This window comes from Melanerpes formicivorus, unplaced genomic scaffold, assembly GCF_026170545.1.
Source record: "Melanerpes formicivorus ecotype bairdi unplaced genomic scaffold, bMelFor1.0.p_v2 SCAF_12, whole genome shotgun sequence".
Classification (NCBI taxonomy): Eukaryota; Metazoa; Chordata; class Aves; order Piciformes; family Picidae; genus Melanerpes; species Melanerpes formicivorus.
In genome coordinates, this window is record NW_027142364.1 from 5,022,515 (window position 1) to 5,045,451 (window position 22,937).

General features: G+C 38.6%; 1 protein-coding gene across 5 annotated transcripts in view; it reads left to right on the forward strand.

Moving 5' to 3' along the window:
• NAALADL2 (N-acetylated alpha-linked acidic dipeptidase like 2) overlaps positions 1-22,937 on the forward strand; it is a 519,424-nt gene that overhangs the window by 296,904 nt on the left and 199,583 nt on the right. For all 5 annotated transcript variants that reach the window (XM_068145027.1, XM_068145026.1, XM_068145030.1 and 2 more), the window contains one exon: positions 4,156-4,275. In XM_068145027.1, the coding sequence (XP_068001128.1) occupies positions 4,156-4,275 (120 nt within the window). The remainder of the gene's footprint in view (positions 1-4,155; positions 4,276-22,937) is intronic.

Consider the following 22,937-nt stretch of genomic DNA (forward strand, 5'->3'; position numbering starts at 1 on the left):
AGACTTCAGGCAGCATAGAAATACTGTTAATTTCTCAGTGGATTATTGAGAGGGCCACACTCCTTGGATACAACAGGATTCTTTAACATTATTTTAAAGTTACATATTTTTCAATACTTTTCCTTTATTTTATGCTAGAAGTAAAGGGTCCAGTTAGTTGAGTATCTTTGTATTTATATAAAACCAAAACTGACTGTGCTGCTGTACTTTACTTAATGAGATGTTCCAGTTAAGTAAAGCAAAAACATTTTGCTTTTTGTTACAAATTTTAGTAAAATATCGAAGTGTACAAGAAAAGAAGGGGTGGTAATGACTTTTAAAACTGTTGTTAGAATTTAATATTTATCTATTAGTTTCTGGATTGTACTGCCAAAATGTTATGACTTTATTCTAAACTCTTCTAGTGGGTTCTTGACTTCATTTCGGGACGGGAGGAACCATTTCTAGTTTTACTCATGAGAAGAGAACCACTTCAAAGCACAGTGAAATATTAAGTGTACACCTAAAGTTGCACAGTAAGAAGAGAGTTAGATCTCTGGGGAGACCTAATATCAGCCTTCTAGTACCTGAAGTGGGCCCACGAGATGGCTGGAATGGGACTGTTTACAAAGGCTTGTAGTGATAGGATGAGGGGGAATGGTTTGAAATTAGAGAAGAGTAGATTTAGGCTGAATATTAGGAGGAAATTCTTTACCTTGAGGGTAGTGGAATGCTAGAACTGGTCGTCCAGGGAGGTAGTTGAGGCCCTATCCTTGGACATATTTAAGGACAGGCTCAACAAGGCTCTGGGCAACCTGATCCAGTGGAGGATGTCCCTGCTCACTTCAGGGGGATGGGACTGGATGATGTTTCATGGTCCCTTCCAACCCAAACCATTCTGTGATACTTTCAGACAAGTGCAATGGAAAGACTTCTAATAGGCTGTTAGGTTGGTTCTAATAAGTGATAGATTGGACTGGATGATCCTGGAGGTCTCTTCCAACCTGGTTGATCCAATGATTCTAATATACTGAGTTTTAACCTAGCCTTCATGTGCAAGATGTGTAATGAAAGCACGTGAAACACTTTGTTGTGTTATACCCAGTTTCTTTTTATTATGTAATGATTTATAAAGCTTGCATGTACTCTGCATGTAGAAGTGTATTTCATAGCTCTGGCATTAGGGCTCATGTTTAACATTTGGAGCAAAGGGCAGGGTTTGCAGAGTGTTTAGGGCATCAGGGACTTGAATTCTGTTTTTCACATAATTGAAAAATGAACTGTGCTTTGTAAGGCTCTTTTCTCCAGCCTGCTCTTTTTGGATCTCATGTTGCCTGCAAAAGACTCATGAGCAGCTCTTGAAGATGCAGTTTACATCCATAAATTAACTAAGAACATCGAAGGGCAGTTGCTAAATGCATTAATAATTGTGCAAACATGTAGTTTTGTTGTTTACAGAGTGGTGGATAGCACCCTGGAGAAGCAGCTAGCAACTAATGCGAAGAGAAGAAGCTCGTGAATGTAGATGGGCAGGGATGGGATCTCATTTTCACACAGGCATACTGTTGAAGAAAATGGTTTGATACTTCATTATGTTATGTCTCTGTGTATTGATTTTGCCTCAGGAAAATTCAGTGTAGTGTCTCTGGTACAAATGATGAAAGCTCTGTTTTTCGATTTGCTTGAGGATAAGTGGGAAAGGCATTGGGTCCAAAGGAATTAGATTAGAGGTCTTCCCAGAAATGAGCTGGAATCTAACCTCTCAAGCCGTAAGACTTTTGAGACAAATAATTATTGCACTAAAGTGTATCTATTGACATGTCTGTAGGTGCAAATTAAAACAAAGCTGAGATCTAAGGAATGATGTAAAATTTGTGTGCATTTTAAGGAAGTGTCCTTCCCTTCTTTGATGGGAGCTCTTTATAACAGAGGTATCAGATTAGGTAAAACATAAAATAGCTTTCACTAGTATAAAAACTTCTGCACTTGATTTTATCAAACTTTTCAAATATGACAGGGAAAAAAACATATATTGGATTTCAGCCTGTAGTTGCCATTTGAAGTTTCTTGTGAAATAGTTTTTATGTTCTTTATATATTTAAACCCACATATATTTTGGAAGAAACTGTATGATATGCAAAATTTTCTCTTCCCACATTTCAATATTTGGTGCTAAATCTACTGTTTGCCTTTTACAGAAGTGCTTTATAACTTTGGCTGACTCTTCTAAATACTTGGGGTTTATAGCAGTGCTGACATGTTACAGACTTAGGAGCTTGTTAACTTGAAAATTTAGAAGGCAAATTGTTTTGTATGAATGTCCAGTTCTGGGCTCCTCAGTTTAAGAAGGACATTGAGACACTTGAGCGTGTCCAGAGAAGGGCAACAAGGCTGGTGAGAGGCCTTGAACACAAGCCCTATGAGGAGAGGCTGAGGGAGCTGGGATTGTTTAGCCTGGAGAAGAGGAGGCTCAGGGGTGACCTCATTGCCCTCTACAACTACCTGAAGGGTGGTTGTAGCCAGGAGGGAGTTGGCCTCTTCTCCCAGGCAACCAGCACCAGAACAAGGGGACACGGTCTCAAGCTGCGCCAGGGGAGGTTCAGACTCGAGGTGAGGAGGAAGTTCTTCACCGAGCGAGTCATTCGGCATTGGAATGGGTTGCCCAGGGAGGTGGTTGAGTCATCGACCCTGGAGGCGTTCAAGGGGAGATTGGACGTGGCACTTGGTGCCATGGTCTAGTCATGGGGTCTGTGGTGTCAGGTTGGACTCGATGATCCTCGAGGTCCTTTCCAACCTAAGTGATACTGTGATACTGTGATACTGTAATTACACAAACTCAAAATATTTGGGTGGAGTTGCAGAAGAGTAAATGCTTCCCTAAAACACCCAGGCTCAAGAATCTAGTAAAATTTCACACATCCTAGACATCCAGAACAGCTGTTGTTGGAATTTAAACAGTTTGTGGAGAGATGCCCCAAATCAGAACTGCTTCCTTTCCAATGGATCCATACTTAAGTTTCCAAAACTAAGCTGAAAGAGAAACTTCCCCAGCTTCTACTGCTTCTCTTACTTTAATTTTTTAACTCTCCTGTAATTTTCTTGTGTCATCTAGCATTTGTGCTTTGTGTGAAAGTTGTGTAGGGATTTAGAGATTGTTGCAGAATGTCCTTGATGCAGTCCTGAGAGCTTCGTAATGTTTTAAATAACAATAATGAGCAAGGTGATTATCCTCATGCTTGGTCTTCCCTGGAATTTATGGCTATGTATATGTGACAAAATGTCTTTGGTAAAAATTTTATATATATATATATATACACATATATATATATATACACACATATTATATACACACACACAAAAAATCTTTGAAAACATGTCTTGAAGTATCTTTCCATTGCTGCCAGTGCTTGACATTTAATAATAACTTAGACCTTTATTATGTATTCTTGCAGAGCTGAAGACCTGCATGCTCTCAACAAGTTTTAGTTTATTGAGACATGACTCTAAATGATTTAAAAATATGTATTAATAGAACCATTTACATGTCAGAGTGATGTAGTCTTATCTAAATGGTTAGCTGAGGATAACATTTGGATAACTGATGGATTGTAAGAAAACACTGCAATAGGTAATGTTGGTCTGCTGAGGAATCATGAGACTGCATAATAAAACTACCTATTGGTAGAGTATCCATTATCTGTATGTTTCCATACATGACTAGTGTAATCATTCACTCCTTTCTAAACATGCTTTACAAGACTCTGATTCCTGTGAAGAAAATTAAGAGCTGAGTTAGTTTCCCTTATTTGGTTTAAAATGTATTCCCTTAAGGGAATTTGCATTCCCCCAAGGGGAAATTCTTGTGACAATCAGCACCACTTATTATAATTACTGAAAAACAACCAACCAACCAACAAATCACAACAAAAGGGTTTTTATCACAGCTGATGAAGCGTGGGTGAAAACTGCAAAGATAGAAATGTATCTGCTTGTATCTGCTAGATTGAATTCTCAATCTCTTCATTATTACAGGTATTGATTAGGAAGTGGGGGTAAGGTAATTGGAAAACTCTGCTCAGATGCTTGCACTTGAGCAAGTAACTTAGTTTTTTGTGGAAGGAGCACCCTCAATGATGCATGGTTATATGTATAGCCTGAACTTTGTCTTCTCTGCAGGCGGAACTTGTGGATGTACAGTATGGGACCATGGAAGACTTGATCCGTATTCAAGCCATTACGAATGTGACCAAAAAAATTGCACTTTTGAAGCTAGGACAATCACCTTTGCTTTATAAGGTTAGTCAAATGCTTGTTGCACTGTAGCTGAATTATTTGTTTAGTTTTTTTTGTCTGTACTAACATACCAAAACAAGGCCTTTATATTTCTATCCCAATAAGTCAGGATTTACTGGTTTCAGGTTCTTCCTTAATAGTAGCTACTTTGATCTGCAGTGCCTTTTATGTGTTACAGTTATTTATTTTGCTGCATCTCTTGCCGTGCCTCAGTAGTATACCATATTTTCTCTAGGTGTACTGTAATCCTTTTGGCAAATAAAGTAATCCCTACAAGAAATAATAAAGCATGAGGAGGAAAACCAAGGGTAACTGAGCTCAGGAACAGTTGGATTTGTGTGCTAAAAATGTAACCTATGACACTCAGCGAATCACAGACTGTTAGGGGTTGGAAGGGACTTCAATGAATCTCACTACCCAATCATCCAGACCACATTTACTCAGTTAGCTGTTAGGATGCTGTGGGAGTCAGAGTCAGATGCTTTCCTGAGACCAAGATAAGCCACATCCACTGCGCTACCATCATCTATCCACCTGGTTATGTCTTCATAAAAGTCAGGTTGGTTAAACATGACTTCCCCTTGGTAATACCATATTGAACACCTTTGTGTTGTCCTTGGCCTCTTCCAAGGATTAATTCCAAGGAGGCCTTAGCTTTCCTAATAGCCTCCCTACATCCTCTCACAACAGTGTTCTCTTCCTCCTGAGTGGCCAGCCCCTCTTTCCATGATCTGTAGACTCTTCTTCCACTTGAGTTTGCCCAGCAGTTCCCTGTTTAGCCATGTGGCTCTTTTGGCTCCCTTTCTTGACTTTCTGCCTGTTGGGATGCTCTGATCCTTCCTGCCATTAATGGTCAGACACTTCTGTAAAGTCATTAGGATATACTGGTCTGTGGATGGGGTACCAGAAGTTGGAAATGAGAATGATGTTTTTCTTCCACTCTTCCTTTCTTCTTTGGTTGCAGCTATATGTGGAGAAGTGTGCGCAAGGGTATGTCTGTGCCTGCTCTTTCTCCTGCAACTGCAGCACTGGCAGAAAGCACAGAGATGGAGCTCACAAGTCTGTTTATAAATTAGACGTAATAGACTCAACATATAATCCACAGTTAAACTCTAAATGTCAACTACCCACCTTCTATTGCAAATATTTTATAAACAAAAATGCCATTTTGCCTTTCAGAAAATACACTAGCCCAATAAATATTTGAACAATTCATTCCCAATTCACAAAAGCAATTATAAAAGAACAGTAACTCCAGATCTTATAATTAAGAGAGCCAAGATCTGCTCTGTCAGCCACAGAAAGCACATTCGGGACTAAAACACAGGTTCAGGAAAAAAAAACCCACCACTTAATGTGTTTTCTTTTCCTATAGCAATAATATTTGTCTCAGTAAAAATGCCATTTTCAACAGAGTAGCTTTAGCTGTTTATTTGAATTATTTAGATGCAATCTAATTATGTCCATGAAAGGTCAGTTGTCATTGTTGGAACTCGGCTGTTGTGCATCATTTCCACCAATAGATCTTACACTGCACTTCAGCGCTAACTGACAAAAGCAATGAAATAGCAATTGGGGCTTATAAAGTAGGCATTTGATAAAGATGCAAAGTTTGCTATAATGACACTATCTGAAGTGTCTAGGAGATGGACTTTTTACTGGTTTAATTTGTGTTCCTGCAAGCATTCACTGTGTCTAAATCAGCCAGTAGTGCAGCCTGAAGAAGTAGGGGAAAAAACAATTTTCTGTGCTGAGGACAGGGCACATCTCGGAAGCTTTGAGTTTGGGTTGACCGTCGGCTGGGCACAAGAAAGTAGATTCTGACTGGTGGCTGAGTGACACTTCTGGAGCTCATCTGCTGTTCCAAATTAATCCATTTTGCACATTCGGAGTGTGTTACACAATAGGAACCAAAGTGTGGTATGATCAGGTGTTTGACTTAGTGCTTGGCATCTGAGCTAAAGATGCAACTCCCCAAACCTGCTTCCTGTGTTCTGCTCATGTAGGATGGAAGTTTACTCTTTATTTTGAGGTTATAAACAATCTTTTTTACCCCCCCTCCAAATATAAATCATGTCTCTTTGGCTGTGAAATAAGTGTAAGCTATTAAAAGTGTGAGGAAATACATAGAAAGGTATCATAAACAGATTAGTCTTTCACAAGGAATATGAGACGTGGAAGAGCAAGAGTGCCTTAAACAGCAAGTGCTGCTGATTTAAATGGGCTCAGTATCTCACTACTGCATCCACCCTTTTATCTTTTCACCCCCCCTAATGTTTATGTTTCTGTACTTAGTAAGTCTCACATTTCTGTTTCAGCAGATACTTCGCTCTGCTTATATTTTCCTTATCTCTGTCTTCCACGTGCTTGGTTTTACATCACATTAAAACAGAATGCTGGCTCATAAAAGGGCTGTCATATATATATGTTTAAATTATTTTTGTTTTAATTTCCATATTTGACTTGTATTTTTCACGTTGTAATGTTCTTTAATTTCCCATTGTTATTACTTTGTATTATAGAACTATCTCACCCTGGATTTGGGTCTTATTTTAGAGATTGTTCACCAAAGTTTCATTTTCATAAGAGTTTCTAATCACATCTCTGTTTTACCACATTTCCTATTCCCTTGCATGGGTATGCTTCTTGCCTGCCTCTCTCCTTTACTGCCATCATCAACTGCTGGTTTTCATGTGCTTTTCCTATTCGTCCCCTTCTCCCTCCTTTTTCTTCTTTTTAATTTGCCTTTTCAATCTTTCCATTTCTATTGAGTCCATTGGAAAAAGCCTGAAAACAATAATAAACTGCTGCTGGCACAAAACTCACTGTGAAAACTGATCAACATTTCTTTAGTCTTTGCAGCACATAAACAGAAAGAAATATGTCCTGGTAGAAAACAGCTTGGTGTGCAAGGGGATCATTTATAGAAATATCCCAAGTGATGGGAAGTTGAGTATTTGGAAAAGTAATTTTATTGCTGCCTATTTTTGCTGTAGAGGTTTGTTTGGTATTTTATGGAGCTTGGATAGGGTACAAAATTTGTGGGAGGATCAAGGCTGAACATAATTTCGAGCATCTTCTTTCAGACTGGGCCCATCTCTCATATCCTCAGACATAATGAAAAGAACAGACAGGGTTTAGTACCTTGGAGTACCTCGTAATTGGAATACAGAGGGAATTGGGAATATAGAGGGAATTTGGAGCGTTCATAAAAGCCTGAAGTTAATGTGCTGTTAGAACATGCAGTTGAATCCTTAATAGGAGTAATTCTGATTAAATTTGGTAAGGTTCATAAATTCAAGCTGTGTTGTGTGAACAAGATTTGTAGAAATCTGACCTTAAGTTATTTTGTTATTGAATGTGATTTTTCAGATTTCATTTGGGGTGTTGACTTGCTCTTCCACTGGAACAAATGTAATATCTGATCCCTGGTCTAGGGAGAAGGTCCCCTGCCCATGGCAGGGGTGCTGGAACTGTGTGATCTTTGAGGTTCCTTCAAACTCAAGCTGTTCTATGATCAGAGTTAGAATGGCAGCAGCTGTTTTGATGTAGGCACATTTTCTGTAGTACTTGCAGAGCTACACAGGCACAGGCTGCACAGATGGGCAGAGTCCAATGACATGAGATTTCACGCATCTGCATGCCAGGTTCTACACATTGGCCACAACAACCCCATGCAGTGCTACAGGCTGGGGTCAGAGTGGCTGGAGAGCAGCCAGGCAGAAAGGGACCTGGGGGTCCTGTTTGATAGTAGGCTGAACATGAGCCAGCAGTGTGGCCAGGTAGCCAAGAAGGCCAATGGCATCCTGGCCTGTATTAGGAACAGTGTGGCCAGCAGGAGCAGGGAGGTCATTCTGCCTCTATACTCAGCACGGGTTAGGCCACACCTTGACTACTGTGTCCAGTTCTGGGCTCCTCAGTTTAGGAAAGATGTTGACTTGCTGGAAGGTGTCCAGAGAAGGGCAACAAAGCTGGGGAGGGGTTTGGAGCACAAACCCTACAAGGAGCAGCTGAGGGAGCTGGGGTTGCTTAGCCTGGAGAAGAGGAGGCTCAGGGGAGACCTTATTGCTGTCTGCAACTACCTGAAGGGAAGTTGTAGCCAGGTGGGGTTGGTGTCTTCTTCCAGGCAGCCAGCACCAGAACAAGAAGACACAGTCTTAAGCTGTGCCAGGGAAAGTTTAGGTTGGATGTTAGGAAGAAGTTCTTCGTAGATAGAGTGATTGGCCATTGGAATGGGCTGCCCAGGGAGATAGTGCAGTCACCATCACTGGAGGTATTTAGGAATAGACTGGATGAGGTCCTTGGTGCCATGGTATAGTTGATTAGATAGTGTTGGGTGATAGGTTGGACTCGATATCAAAGGTCTCTTCCAACCTGGTTAATTCTATTCTATTCTATCTCCATCCCTTAAGCCAGACCTTTTCAAATGAAGAATATGTTACTACACTGACATGATAAGCTATACATAAAAAAAAAGAAAGAACATGGACCCTGCCTTTATATCAGGACAAAGTGTCAAAAAGTACATTGACTCTGGAGGGGAACAAGTAGAGCTTACATGTGCTAAAAAGGGTAAAAAGTGGTTATGTATTAACCTATGTATAAATCAGAGTGGAGTGGAGGTTTAGAAAGAGGTTTTACCATTCACACAGGATTATTAAGAACAGTAAGGGAACAAGACTCTAGTCTATTATAAAATTAATATTAAAAGAGGGGGAAAAGAATGATAGAAATGCTTGAAGGGCTGGAGCAAGTTATAGCATGGCAAAGGCAGAATAATTTTCAAATGTAACTGAAAGGTTTAGCAATTTACTACTCCAAACACCTGGAGTGACAATTTCCTGTAGCAGCTAAGCCAGCGGACTGAGCAGCGAATCATACTGGGGGTACTCCTGTGGTGAATTAACTTGGCATAGCCACGATGCTCTCTCTTTAGCCAGAATAATTCATAGTGCTGAATCACTGAGAGAAGGAAAAAACTGAAACTACTATGCCTACTCCTAAAGGCACATTGTGGCTAGCCTGAGACACTTCTTGTAAGAGCTGGATTGTTTCTGAATAAACAGAGGGTTGGATCAAGGAAGAAAAACTTCTCGTGGAGTATGCCAAAAGGAGATAAATGTAGAACAGAAGTGAAGTACAACTTTGGGAATTAACTACCATAAACAAAGATAGAATACTCGCTTCCTTATGCGGTGAGATTGAAAGTGACTGCCTCCTGGTGTCCTAGCTAGAGGCAAAATTGGTGTTTTAATGGAACTCAGGACATTGGGATCACTGGTGAACTTCAGCAGCCAGTTACAGACAGGAGGTCAGAGCACACTCCCTTAGGAATCAAGACTTCCCTTGAATCAGGAGGATCTATAAATGCGGAGAAAGATGATGAAATGTATTACAAGTAATTAAGCAAATCACTTCTGTGGTGTGCAACACCTGGAGAAAAAATACCTTGAGTTGCCTCTGCTGTATTTATAGACATATTCCAGCAGTACAAAAGTATGTGGTGGCAGAAAGATGAATGAAACCACGTAAGTCGCACCTAGCTCCACTGCCCTGCATTTGTCAGAGTATGTCACCACTGTGAGCACAGGAAAGAAGTCAGAGGCCGCTTTTGTTCAGGGGAGAACTTTGCACATTCATTTCAATATTCAGACTCTAGAAATATCATTTCCAGATTCCTTTTTTTGGAAAAGTCTTGAACGTGGTTTAATCTTTTGGGGTTGAGATTCAAGAAAAAGCCATCATTTCTGTCCTAAATTAACTTTTAATAGAGTAACAAAAGCCCTGAAGGCCAAACCACTTCATCTTTTAAATGTTCATATATTAACATTTTTTCCACATCCATTAAACAGAGATGTTGTTCTAATGTGTAAATATCTATATTTATTTTAATAATTTACTGTCTTCATAAATATGCATGAAATTGCTTTTTAACTGTCACAAAGTTTAGAAATGTGGATGCTTGCATTTTCATGCAGAGGTTATTGGCAGGCACTTAGAGATGAAGATTCACTAAATGGAAAAATATTAAAGATTCCCAGAACAAAGGCAATTTGCTAAAAGGCTTCTATTTAATAACTGTTAGTTTTAAATAACTTTCCTTGTGAAAAAAGTCATTTTACTTGCCTACTGTCTACATTGTTTATTTCTCTCCCTCTGGTACTTCTTATTGCTAGCACGTGCAACTGGAGATTGCATTTCAAATCTCCATTTAACTAGGACTCTCTTCTTCCATCCCTTCCACCTTCCTAATATAGATTCATGTATAAGTGTGTGTGTGTGTATATATATGTGTGTGTGTGTGCATGCAGTGTGCACATATATAGCTAGATATATAAACTATATTGAACTACATCAGGTTGCTCAGGCTGGATGTGGCTCTGAGCAACCTGCTGTAGTGTGAGGTGTCCCTGCCCACGGCAGGGGGGTTGGGACTAGATGATCCTTGTGGTCCCTTCCAACCCTAACAATTCTATGATTCCTGTAAAATTATTTTTAAAGGACTCCAACACTTTCTATATGTTTCATTATTATGGAAACTGGGGTTTGAGGTGTTTTGGGATTTTTTTTCAGGATGGAATTTTCTCCAAGGTACCTAGAGTCTTTGTATACCCATTTCCCATGGGAGTGCTATAGGAATTTTTTATGATATAATTTCACCTCTCAAAGTCCTTCTTCAAAATTCACACAATAGGTACAGGTAGCATGGATAAAGGCTATAAAAGCATATAAAACTAGATCTGGAATGTGGCTCTGAAGGGATCCTCTAATAACTTTGCTTCAATAGCCTCTTGTTTCTCACGTTTTTTCTCTTTCAGAAATACTGTCTTGATTCCCAGAGTCCTCAGAGTTCCTCTTGAATAATCCAAGCTGAGTTCAGGCTGACTGATAACAATCAGACTTGTTGAAGTAGAATGTGCTATTTAGCCAAATTGTATTCCTGCAAAAGATGCAAGTTCTTATTCTGTCTTCAAGGAGCTACTAGTTGTTTTGTGATTCTTTTTCCTTAGCCTTTGTCTCTGAGCTCATAGGAGATTACCTGCTTCAAAGCAGCTACTTTTATGGCTATTCTTTATCGTTTTATTTATTTTTTTTTAACCCAATGATTATATTTACTATACTTCTGTTCTTAACCTTCTCCCTTTGCAAACAACTTCTTTAATCTGTTGGATATAATCCATTCTGAAGAAGGTTCCCTTTTCTTTTTTTCTACTTTCTATGTAAAAAAAAATCAATACTAAGGCATCCAAAGCACTTACTGGACAACGGTCTGTACCAAAAGGCTGTTTATGTAATTGAGGTTTTCACACTACCATCAATCCTGTGTTTTGAATGGTTCTTTTGTCATCTATTTACCTCTTCCTGATTTCATGGTTCATGGAATGTTGCATAAGCTGTTTTGCTCTTAGTGATTACTGTGAGAATTTATGTTTGGTTTGAGGAAAAACCATGGGTCTTCCTTCATCTCAAACTGTATCAAATTTGAGAGATTGATAGACATAGTTCTCAGTTATATTCCTACTACTTTGACTGATAACAGTACTTTCTTGTCCCTTTGAACAGAAAGGTATAAGCCATAATAGCTAATTAGAGGAGCCTGGAGACACCTTGCCTCAATGTCATAAATCCACTCTAGGTTGGGGAGACTAAGAAATCCACCTCCAGAATGCTGAGAGGAGTCTCTGCACAGATTTATCACGTAGTTCTTCTTCCTGCAGTCATGTCTTAAACTGTATTGGTAAACTTATTTTAACACATAGCTTTAAGAAAATTAAAGTACTGGTTGTGGTATATTATCTACCCTCTGTATAAGGTACTATGGGAAAGAAAATTGATAAAGATCCTGACTTCAGAAATCTGTAGCTGTTGAGAATAACAACAAAACAATGAGGAAACAAACACAAAAAAATACCTGGCACAAGTGGTTTTGTATTGCTGGTTATAACCAAATCATGATGATATCTGTTGTTCAGTTCTTAGAAGGCTTTTACTATCCAAAATAACTGAAACTGAATATGTCAGTTTACTTCATACTTAATCCATCACTTGAAGGATGATTTCCTGTGCCATGTACTGCCTAAAAGTGAAACAGGGCTAGTGCTCTTCTAATCCATACCTGTTCATCTGAATATGAAACAGTTGAAAAAAAAATTGCATTTTTATCCTTTTATTCACTGCACTGCAGTAAATAAGAGTAGAGTGAGGATTCCTTGTTTATACAATATAGATGGGAGAAAGTAATTAGCTCTTGTAAGCAGTTAGAATAATATGGAAGGGGTGGAGTAAGAGAAAAGCAATCAATGTCTGGAAGGAAGCATAATTGTAGGACAACTTGTCAATATTCTCATATAATTAACATTTTGGTTGCATCAGTGCATCAGTAAAAGGTCTTTTGGTTATAACTCATTTCCTTTTCAATTACAAATTCCTGGATTTGTTTGAATGGAAGAAGAAATGTTCCGTTACCAGAGTGAAAATGAGCAGAATTAGGTGTTGATTATTCTGCATTTCTGATGCCACAGAATTTTCCCTGAGTGTTTTGAGAAGTCGTTGCCATTTTGCACACATATTTGTATTCCCAGATGTAGTTCCTATTATCTCTTTCTCTTCTGGGTTGATACAGAAGTTCCTGAGGTCCTACTGCTGAATCAAGCACTGAATTCTCTGCTACTTGACCAGGTTACACGGTCTTATTATCTTCAATAACACTGAACACTTAGTTTTCTCTTGGGAAAATAATTCTAAATATTCATATACTCAATTGGGTGTTTAATTGCACATGCACTATGTGCATTAAATGCATCCTTTGAAAAATTAGACAAGCTCCCATTATGAATTGCTACTTCCTGAGGCCAAGGGCTGGCCATTTTACAGCAGGTCCTCTCCTTTTAGTACAATAGGCTTCTATTGAGTGAGACAGTAAGTGGCTTCCATTCAAAGATGGAGGATGACTAACTCATAAAAGATTCATCCTGGGGTATTCTGAAGCTCTTGTCAGATTTTAGAGGTGTGAAACCCAAGCATAATTTTCTATTTTATCAAGCTTTAAGAAGTGAGTAGTAAATGCAATCATCCAATTCACTGTCTGAGTGCTATGTCCTGATAAATGCTGCAAAGTCACTTGCAATAGCTTTGCTATGAGGCAGTTGCTGAGAAGCAGAGCTGAGCAAAGAAATTTGTTGCCTCACTTGGTGCCTCAGAGCCCTAAATCTGTACAGCTGATTAGCTACTCATGAGCAGGACAATAGGGAGGCCTTGTCCACATTGTCTTTTTGTCATAAAATCTAAATCTTTTAGCCTTGCTCTTTCTGCAAATGCACCAGCCATACTTCTGCAAGTGGTCTTGGCACTTCTCTCCTACTTACACAGGGTATTGGAGAGATTTGTTTTCTGCCCAAGCTCCTAACTGAGGCCAGCTTAATTGAGCTTGGACTTTGCAAAAGAGCTGCTGACAGACAAATTGCATGGGTCTGTTTTCATCTCATGTGTTCCCAGCACATACTGTTTGATTTCAACGACAGCTTAGAAAGTGGGAAAGAGCTCAGAGTAGAGATGAGGGGTGAATATGTAAAATCTCATCCAGCCAGGACAGGTCTGTCTGCCTTTTGATTCTCTGAAAGTATCAGCATCGGGACTAGGTGAAACAATGCAACCAATGCCATTGTTCTTCAGAACTGCCCACCTAAACAAACCTACAAAGGGTAATTACAGAGCAGTACTGTACATGCTGCTTATTGTAAATTTTCTGGAATAGCAACCAGAGGAAAAAGTGTTTGATAAATACTTTCCTCATTCTACAGTGAGTTTGTATTGTATGACATCTTCTGTCTTATTTTATTAAGCAGAGTTAGTGACGATTCTCTGGGATTTTTATGCTCTTTCCAGTCTATTTTTCTTTTCTTCTTGTTTCACAGTCTGTGAACTAATTTGAAAGGAATCAGAAGTCACAGAATCATACAATTGTTTTTGTTGGAAAAGACCGCTAAGACCCTTGAGTCCAACCTTCTACCTAATGCCACCAAGCCACGTTCCCAAAGTGCCATGTCTACAGTTTTTTTGAACACCTCTAGGGATGGGGACTCCACAGCCATCCTGGGCTGCCTTTTCCAATGCCTGACTGCTCCTTCTGTAAAGAATTTTTTCCTAATATTCAATACAAACTTCCCTTGGTGTAACTTGAGGTAATTTCCTTTCATTCTATCTGTTGTTGAGCAAAGTATTTATGTAGAACCTGAAGATATTACAGAAATAAATAGTTCTGTTCCTAGAATTTACATTTTATTTGATAAAACAGAGTGTCATAGATTACTTAACCGAGGAATGATTTTCATGCATTATGGCTTATTTTTGTCACTTGGCCTTTAAAATTCAGCTAAGTTAACACAGTTAAGAAAAATATGGTTCAGCAACCCAGTGGGTTTTCTGAACAGAAATAGCTTTGAAGCTGGTCCTGCAGTTTAGGACCTATAGCCAGGTCCAGATCTTGGTTTGGTTTACATTTTCTTTGCTTGGCTTTAGAGACTCATCTATGAGAACTGGCTCGCAAAGTCAGCACTTGTGATTTATGTATGGAAATCTGAATTCTGCCCTTTCAAATACACGTGTAGTTAGCATTGTGATCAGAGCTTTGAGTAGAAATGTGGTCTTGCTGAATGTTGATTGCCAACCTTTTCGCTGGCATAAGTGGAACTAGATTTTTATACTTTACATTCTATAGCCTATGTAGAAGTTTTTCATTGTTTTCCCTAGAGCTGATTCACTCTTTTCAGAGCTTCTGTAACTGGATTTTGTGGAACATTTCTGGATAAAATATATAGCTGCTTGTCTTCAGGATTTTGCAAGGGTGTTGGGTATTTTTGTTCAGCTGTTTTGGGGTCTGATTTTACTTTTCTTTTTTAGGTGGTGGCATGGACGGAAGGTGGGGGATGTCTTTTAGCATTACATTGTTTCTCATTCTTTACATAACGCTGGAGAAGCTTAGAGCACATCACCCAACATTTCATTTTTAGCCACTTGGGGCTCTTGATGCCTGTGCATGAATTTGAAAAGAAAACCACAAAGTCCATTATTGCAGATATAATTGGCACCCTCTTTGCAAGGACAGTAACAACCACTTGGAATATTTAGTTTTGATTGCCAAAACACTAACCTAACCTTTTGTACTTGAAGGCAATTCTTCCACAGTGAACATATTTTCATTCAACAGGAAAAGATTGAGCATTTCAATATGATAACTCAGACATTATAATTTTGTCTTTAGGTCTAATTCACAGTCAGCAACATGTACAACAAAGTTAAATTACCTTGTTTTCTCTAGGCCTACCTCTATGTAAATGCCAGCTTGCTTTAATTCATATGCTTTAATACTATGTTCTCATGTTTTTCTGGGTTGGGTGTTTGGGTTTGGTGTTTTGGTTTTATTTTTGTTGTGGGTTGTTTGGATTTTTTTTTCCTTTTGTTGGTCTCATGTTGAATTTATTGCAAGCACATTTCTGAGAACAATTTTCTGTATTTGAAGTTGGAGTTGTGATTGTTCACAGTGATTGATATTTTTTTCCTTGCGTTATTACTATTATTTTAAAATATTGTCAAAACACTGCTCTTGATACAAATTATCAGTCAAGGGCTTTGTGTATATAAAAAGATTTTTTAACTTCTTGATGTTTGTTCAGAGAGAAAACAAAAATCACTCGGTCACTGGAACCTTAAGTTAGAATTGGTGAGGGCTACCTTCCTAAATTTATTTAGGATGCAATAGAATAATTAGTACAATTTTCATTAATAGTTCCAAAATTCACATTACTTTTACATTTCAAATTTCTGTAAAAACTAGGCTCTTCATCAGATCAAAAATTACAACTAGCCAACTAAACTGACAGCCTCATACTGTCACCAATGAGAGCCTTTTAATTGCTAATAATGGTTGTATGTGCCTTGGCTGAGGTGTGTCAGTGTAATGCACAGTTATGTCCAGATACAGGTAACATTTTAGTTAGAGGACAGAGTGTTTGCATTTGGTGGGTGTTGGAGGAGTGCCTCCACTGACAGTAGAACCCCTTAGTTATGCTTTCCCACTGTAAGTTATTATGCAGGCATCATAAGAACTCTTACCACACAGCCTCTGAAGTGATCTTGTGGTGACCTAGAGAGACCACTTTTTCAATAAGAGGGAAGCATTTTTCACTTCTAAGTGAATCTTGGTTTTCCCTAGAGTGGGAATTGACTATATTGCCTTTTATATCAGTATTCAGTTATATGTGATGGTTTTATGATATAAAATGGCCATCGGGGAACTGACCTGACAACTCATTTCAGTCAGGCCTCCTGCTGTGATCTCAGAGGAAATATGATAGCATTTAATCCACTTAACCGCTTGAGCATGTCCCATTCCTGTTTATCATGTTATAGAACGTAAGAAAAGAAAGAGACAAGTCCAAATCTGCTAGTTCAGGCCATTCTTGGATTCCAGGTTTAATGAATCTTTCTGACAGATTAAAGATTAATTAGTCCTGTGTATCTGGCTGCTGTAGAAATTATTGCCTCTCCATAACCAAGTTAGACCATCTTAATTTTGAGTTCCCTTCTAGCAGTGCATAAGTGTGTGACATGTTGGATCTGCTTTTTCCAGTATCAGAGAAATGTTGAAACTTAGGCAGGCTTTATGGGCTCTTGCTGTGCCTGGCAATGTAAGTTGTCTCCACAGTAAGGTAATGTCCATGGACCAAGAAAGGAAAGAAGAAAACGAAAGCCTTTCAAATGCAAGCCTGAAAAATGCAAGTTCAGAGCAATAAAACAGGCTTAAGGCCTGATTTTTAAGGTGGCACTACCAGAAATGAAGAATTTTTCAGTGCTTTGGCGATAGCAATAGTAACAGTGGAGGGGTAGCTTAAGTGTCTCGGCTCTCCCTTTTATTTGTTCAGCAAGCAAATGAAATAAAATTTCAAGTACATTACTTAATTTCAGGAAAACCTATATTTTAATGTCAAAATTACTTTGATTGTTAATGTGCCAACTGGATTTCTCAGTAAAGAGATAAGCTTGATAAGAGTGAAGTTTCCACCATTCTGCTCTTGCTCCACAAGAATACAGAAACACAGTTTTATCTTTAAGCACATTCAAACTCGCTTCATTTCATATGAAGAACATACTTAAGTGTGTTATTTAGTATGTTTTTCAGGAGTAACTCCCCTTTAGCAGAAACAGCCATGTCTGATGTTTATTCAGGTGAAACTCTGATAAGGTCATGGACATCACATAGTCCTGTTATTGTTGAAATATTGTTACCCTAAACTGTCATGGTCAAGTGCACAGACAGTCGCTCATCCAGAATGATCAGCTGCTTAGCCTTCTGTCAAGAAGTTCTTACTGACCAAAAACTCTCTCTATCTTTCACTATGAAAACAAAACATAACAAATGTCCTCTGTCAGCCTGAAATCCTTACATGTCATGGCCTGTGCTAAGGGGAAGAGTATGAGTTACAAAACTACTACAATGAAATTATTCTTTTTTTCTTCAGTATTCCTTTTCCCCAAAATGAAAATCGTTGATATTTTGACTTCCTGAAGTGGAGAATGTGCCTGGGCTGATTTTGTCATCATCTTGAGTATTCCGTGAATATAATTGTGTTCCAGTACTGAGCCTATTTATGCTTGTTTCTACAACGTCTTGTGGTGATGAGTTCCTGGTGATGAGTTTCTCTATGTAGATGTGATTTCTTCATATAGAATTGCACATTCAGGAAAGCATCTATTTAAAACTCTGGTAATGCTTTACCACTGATTACAAAACAAAAATGGATATAATAACCTATCCCCAAAATATTCAGGCTTCAGTCTGCATATGAACAGACCAGATTAATTCATAGAAATACAGAATCATAAAGGTTGGAAAAGACCTTGAAGATCATCAACTCCAACTCTAATTCATCTACCACGACAACTAAAGTATATCTTGAAGCACCACATCTACACACTTTTTTAACACCTCCAGGGATGGTGACTCCACCACCTCACTGGGTAGTCTGTTCCGATGCCTTACCACTTTCAGTAAAGAGGTATTCCCTAATGTCCAATCTATACCTCTACTGACACAAGCCCATTTCCTACTCATATAAATAGTTACTTGGGAGAAGAGACCAACAGCAGCCCCACTGCAACCTTTTTTCAGGCAGTTGCAGACAGTAAGAAGTTCTCCCCTTAGCCTTCTATTCTCCAGACTAAACAACCCCGGCTGTCTTACCTGCTCCTTCCCTGCCTATCCCTTTTGAACAGCTTATAGCCATTCATGGCAGTACTACAGTCATGACAGTCGTTCCACTGCTTTTCTGTGATGGCTGCTATGCCATTGCTGTCCTGCTGCACAATGGTTTATAGTTCCTTCTCTTTGTTGCCCATGCTGTATGCTTTGGAATTGATGCACTTGAGCTGGGCTATCAATTTCTCCACTGACATTGGCATGCCACTCCTAGGCTCATCGCTATTGAGCTTGGTTTTATCTCCTTCCTCCTTTGAGCCTACTTTAAAGCCCTGTCAGTGAGCCTTGCCAACTCACAAGTGAGAATCCTTCTCCCCTTTTGACACAGCTGAACTCTGTTGTTGCTGCATAAATGTTCCCATGATCAGAGACACCAAAATTCCCCCTGTGGCACCAGCCCCTAAGCCACATGTTCCTCAGCTGCGCTTTCCTGCTCCTTTCAGTGTTCAGTGCAGTCTTTGCTGCCAATGAAGGTATTGAAGAAAACACTGCCTATGCTCCCGGTCCTTCAACCCGTCACCCCAGTGTCTTGGAATCCTTTTGAATTGCTTTTGCATTTCTGTACTCAACCTCATCACTTCCATCCTGTATGACCAGAAATGAATAAATAATCAGAGGGCTATAGAAGACTGGGGAGTTTCCTGCAATCCTGAGGGTACCAGCTGCATGCTAAACACTAGTCTTCCCCCTTTAAGGGTCTTAGAAAAAGAGAAGCTTTTGCACTTGGCCTCAAGATTAATAGTGTAATAAGAACCAGTGCTTCAGGAGTCTGTGTTCCTGAAATATCACCCAAGCAGATTTATTTTTTTCTGAAATTTAAGTAGTTGGTATCTTTTGGTCAAGGTGTGATACATGATGTTTATAGGTACTAGGAAAAAAGGACATCTGTAACATTGCTATGCCATAACTACATCCCAAAAGGGAAAAAAAGGAAACCCAGAAAACCTCCAAAAGGAAACTTAAAACCCAACCCAAACACAAAGACAAATGTGTGTCTTCTCCTTAAAGAGGAAGCAGCACTTCCTTTTGTATGTTCTAGTGTTGACCTAAGTCTTTGGAGTGCTACTGTGGGAACATTTCAGTGAATTTGATTACAAATCATACACCTTCATCTTGGAAACTAGTGCAATAATAATTATTTTGGGACAAAACTGTATAACTTGTTTCTTCAAATCCATGTACATCAATTGCCTGTCTAAAACCATCTGGGATTTAAATGCTGGTGGATGATACATGATGTTTATTGCTTTACAAAATGTAGAGAAAGAAGGAAGATGTGAAGTGATAATAATACTAATTATTGTCAGTAATACAAGTGTGATAATATATGGCTTTGACTTTTACTACTGTCTGAATAGAACTCTTGTACTTACAAGTAAATGTATGTGTTATGAATGAGGTTCAACAACACATGCTGCACATAGACTTAGAAAGCATATGGCTATAGAAATTAATCATTGAATAAGCAAGATACCAGAATTTCAGTGATGTTAAATAATGGAAATACATGATGAAAATGTCATAGACAAAACATTATGTAAATAAAAACTCAGTTATGTTCTCTGAACACTTCTCTTGTAATGTATACTTTGTCTGCTGCTTCTGAAAGCAAATAAACCAATTAAACCAAAGCCAAAAGGGTTGTCAAGCCCTGGAACAGGCTACACAGGGACGTGGTAGAATCAGCATCTCTGGAGGTATTTAAAAGACATGTAGAATATGATGCTGAGGGACGTGGTTTAGAGGTGATCTGGCAGTACTAGGTTAACAGTTTTATTTGAGGATCCTAAAGATCTCTTCCAACCAAAAATGATTCTATATTGTTCCAAGTATTCCCCTTTTAGCACCAGATCATCATGAGTACAGTTTAGATCTACCTTCTACAAAGTTACCTGTGCCATCTGAGAAGGGTTCATGCATTCTTTTTTCATCTGTCTCAAATGTGAGCGTGTTTGGAGAAAACTGCATCCATCACTCAGAACTATGAGTGTAATTGAGAAAATGACTTGAGAGAATTTCTCAGACTTTGTATTGTCACCTGATCTCTCATCTTGAGTGTGTACCTCGGCTGCCTTCCTGTTGCTAGGTGATCAGTCATTCAAAATGTCTTTCTCAAAAGGGTGTTTCAGAAGCAAAGCATTTCAAAGAATAAAACTTTATTTTTTTTCTAAAAATATTGACCACCCCCCCTAGATTAATGCTGTGTGCAACAGAGAACTAAAAATAACTTCATTGACATTTTTGTTCTTGAAAGTCCAACTAAGTGAATAGATTAATCCATGAAGATTGATCATTAGTTAACAGTGTCTTCTGAAAAACTACAGCTATTTTGTTCCCTCTCAAAATTCCTTAGATCTTCAGAAAACATTAAGTGTTTTAAAAGATGCTGAGACTAAAGAATACACAAACTTGGGTTTATTATTGGGAAACAAATGTCTTTGATGCTTTCTCTTAAGGCTTTCTGCCCTCATTTTGATGTCAGCCATAAAAATTCTTTCTCCACCTGGGTGAAATAATCAATTCCTTGTAATAGGTTGTGCTTATCCTCTTTTCTAGAAATCAGTAAGAACCTCTTAACTTAGTGCCCTGTTTTACAATGTGTTTGTTTATCCATCACCAACTTGTTGATACGGCTTCTGAAAGAAGGGTTATTAAGTGATAAGGGTACTCTCAAGTTGTTACACAAATGCTTATATTCAAATCCAGGGAAGATTTTAGATGGTAGGCCTGGAATATCACATCAGTGACTGTGAGCTGAAGTTAATATTTAAGTGTTTCTGAGGCAGACTTCAAAGTATTATTTTCTAACAATTAAAGATTATCTTGCAGGATGCCAAGAGTTGGAGTTGTGTCACAGAAAGTTTTTACTGTCAGAGCTGCCTTCTAAACTCAGTATCTTCATGGAATGTTACACAAATGGCTCATTCTCTTCATAAGCCTATATGAAAGGGCATTGTATTGTGCTTGAGCTTGTAGTTGAGTTTTGTGGGTTTTTTCCCTTTTTTATGTTTCTAAACCAGGGTTAATTTCTTTATGCTTTACTGAAAGTTCAGTCTCAAGAGAAGCGTGTGATGTAACAGAAATTGATTGATCATGAGTTTAACTATATTTCTTTTACTTTCCACCTATAGTATTCTGTGTTTTGTCACTTAGAAGTCACTTCGTAGAATCATAGAATCAATAAGGTAGGAAAAAGACCTCAAAGATCATCAACTCCAACCTGTCATCCAAGACCTCATGACTACTAGACCATGGCACCAAGTGCCACATCCAGTCCCCTCTTGAACACCTCCAGTGGGGTTCCAGAAGCTGCAAGTGATGCTAAATCTTTTCAGTGGGTCCATTAGAGCAATATATATTTGTTTCTATCATAAACCAATTCAAAAGATATTTTCTTTTGGTCTTTTCTCACATTCCCCAAGAAACTGTCAAGAGAAGGGCAGAAATGACCTTACTGTGGCTCCTGTCCACGACCTAGTTGAGGAGGAGACTGACAGGGAGCAATAGTGCAGCTACCTCATCTTTCTTACCCACCCCTTATGTGACCTTCTTTTAGTATTAGGGTCCTTCTTTCCTAATCACTGCATAACAAATCTTCATGACAGCAAGTTGGGCATATTTTTCAGATTTTATGTTCTTCACTCCATTTTTTATGACAAGGCAAGGGCATAATTTTGGATTGATGTTCTGAACAAATTGTATACTGGTGTTATTGAAAGGGGTTGTTTAGTTTGGTTTTGTTGTGTGTTTGGGGTTCTTTGTCGTTGTCGTTTGTTTTTTCAACTGATGGTGAATGAAAGACTTTGTAGTACTTTGTGACTGCCAAACTAATGCAACTGCCATCCTTGTTCTCATCAAGAACTTCAACCTTGGACCTCCTCCATGTAGCTCTTTCTACGATTTCATTTTGGTGAATGGGCTATTTAATAGGTCACAGGAGGAGCCAAAAACTGTTTTACTGATGTGCTGAGTGGAAAGCAGCAAAAAAGAAATGACTGAGGGAAAAGGCCAATGTGTGAAGGTTGACTTTTTCAGCTGTTGAGGGGTTTTTTTTTAGATTTCCTGCAGTTTTGCTGTTCTTGAGTTATAAAGGAAAATGGTGCTTTGCTGTGTTACATGCAGATGGTCCAGACAGACTCTGTGTTCAACATGAAAGATGTGCTTATGATATATTTTGTATAGCACAGTTCATTAATAGGCTCTGGTGGAAGAAATTCTAGTTGCTGAAATTTCAGTCATGAAAAATAAGAAGGAAACTAGCCAAATTTTTAATTCTGGGGATTTCTAGGGACATATAGTAGTGGAAATTAGTACTGGTAATTTATAAGGAAATTTTATTGCTAGGGTTTTTAATAACTTATTTAATATTTATAGTTTGTGAAATAACTTTATACACTGGGGCACATTCTTT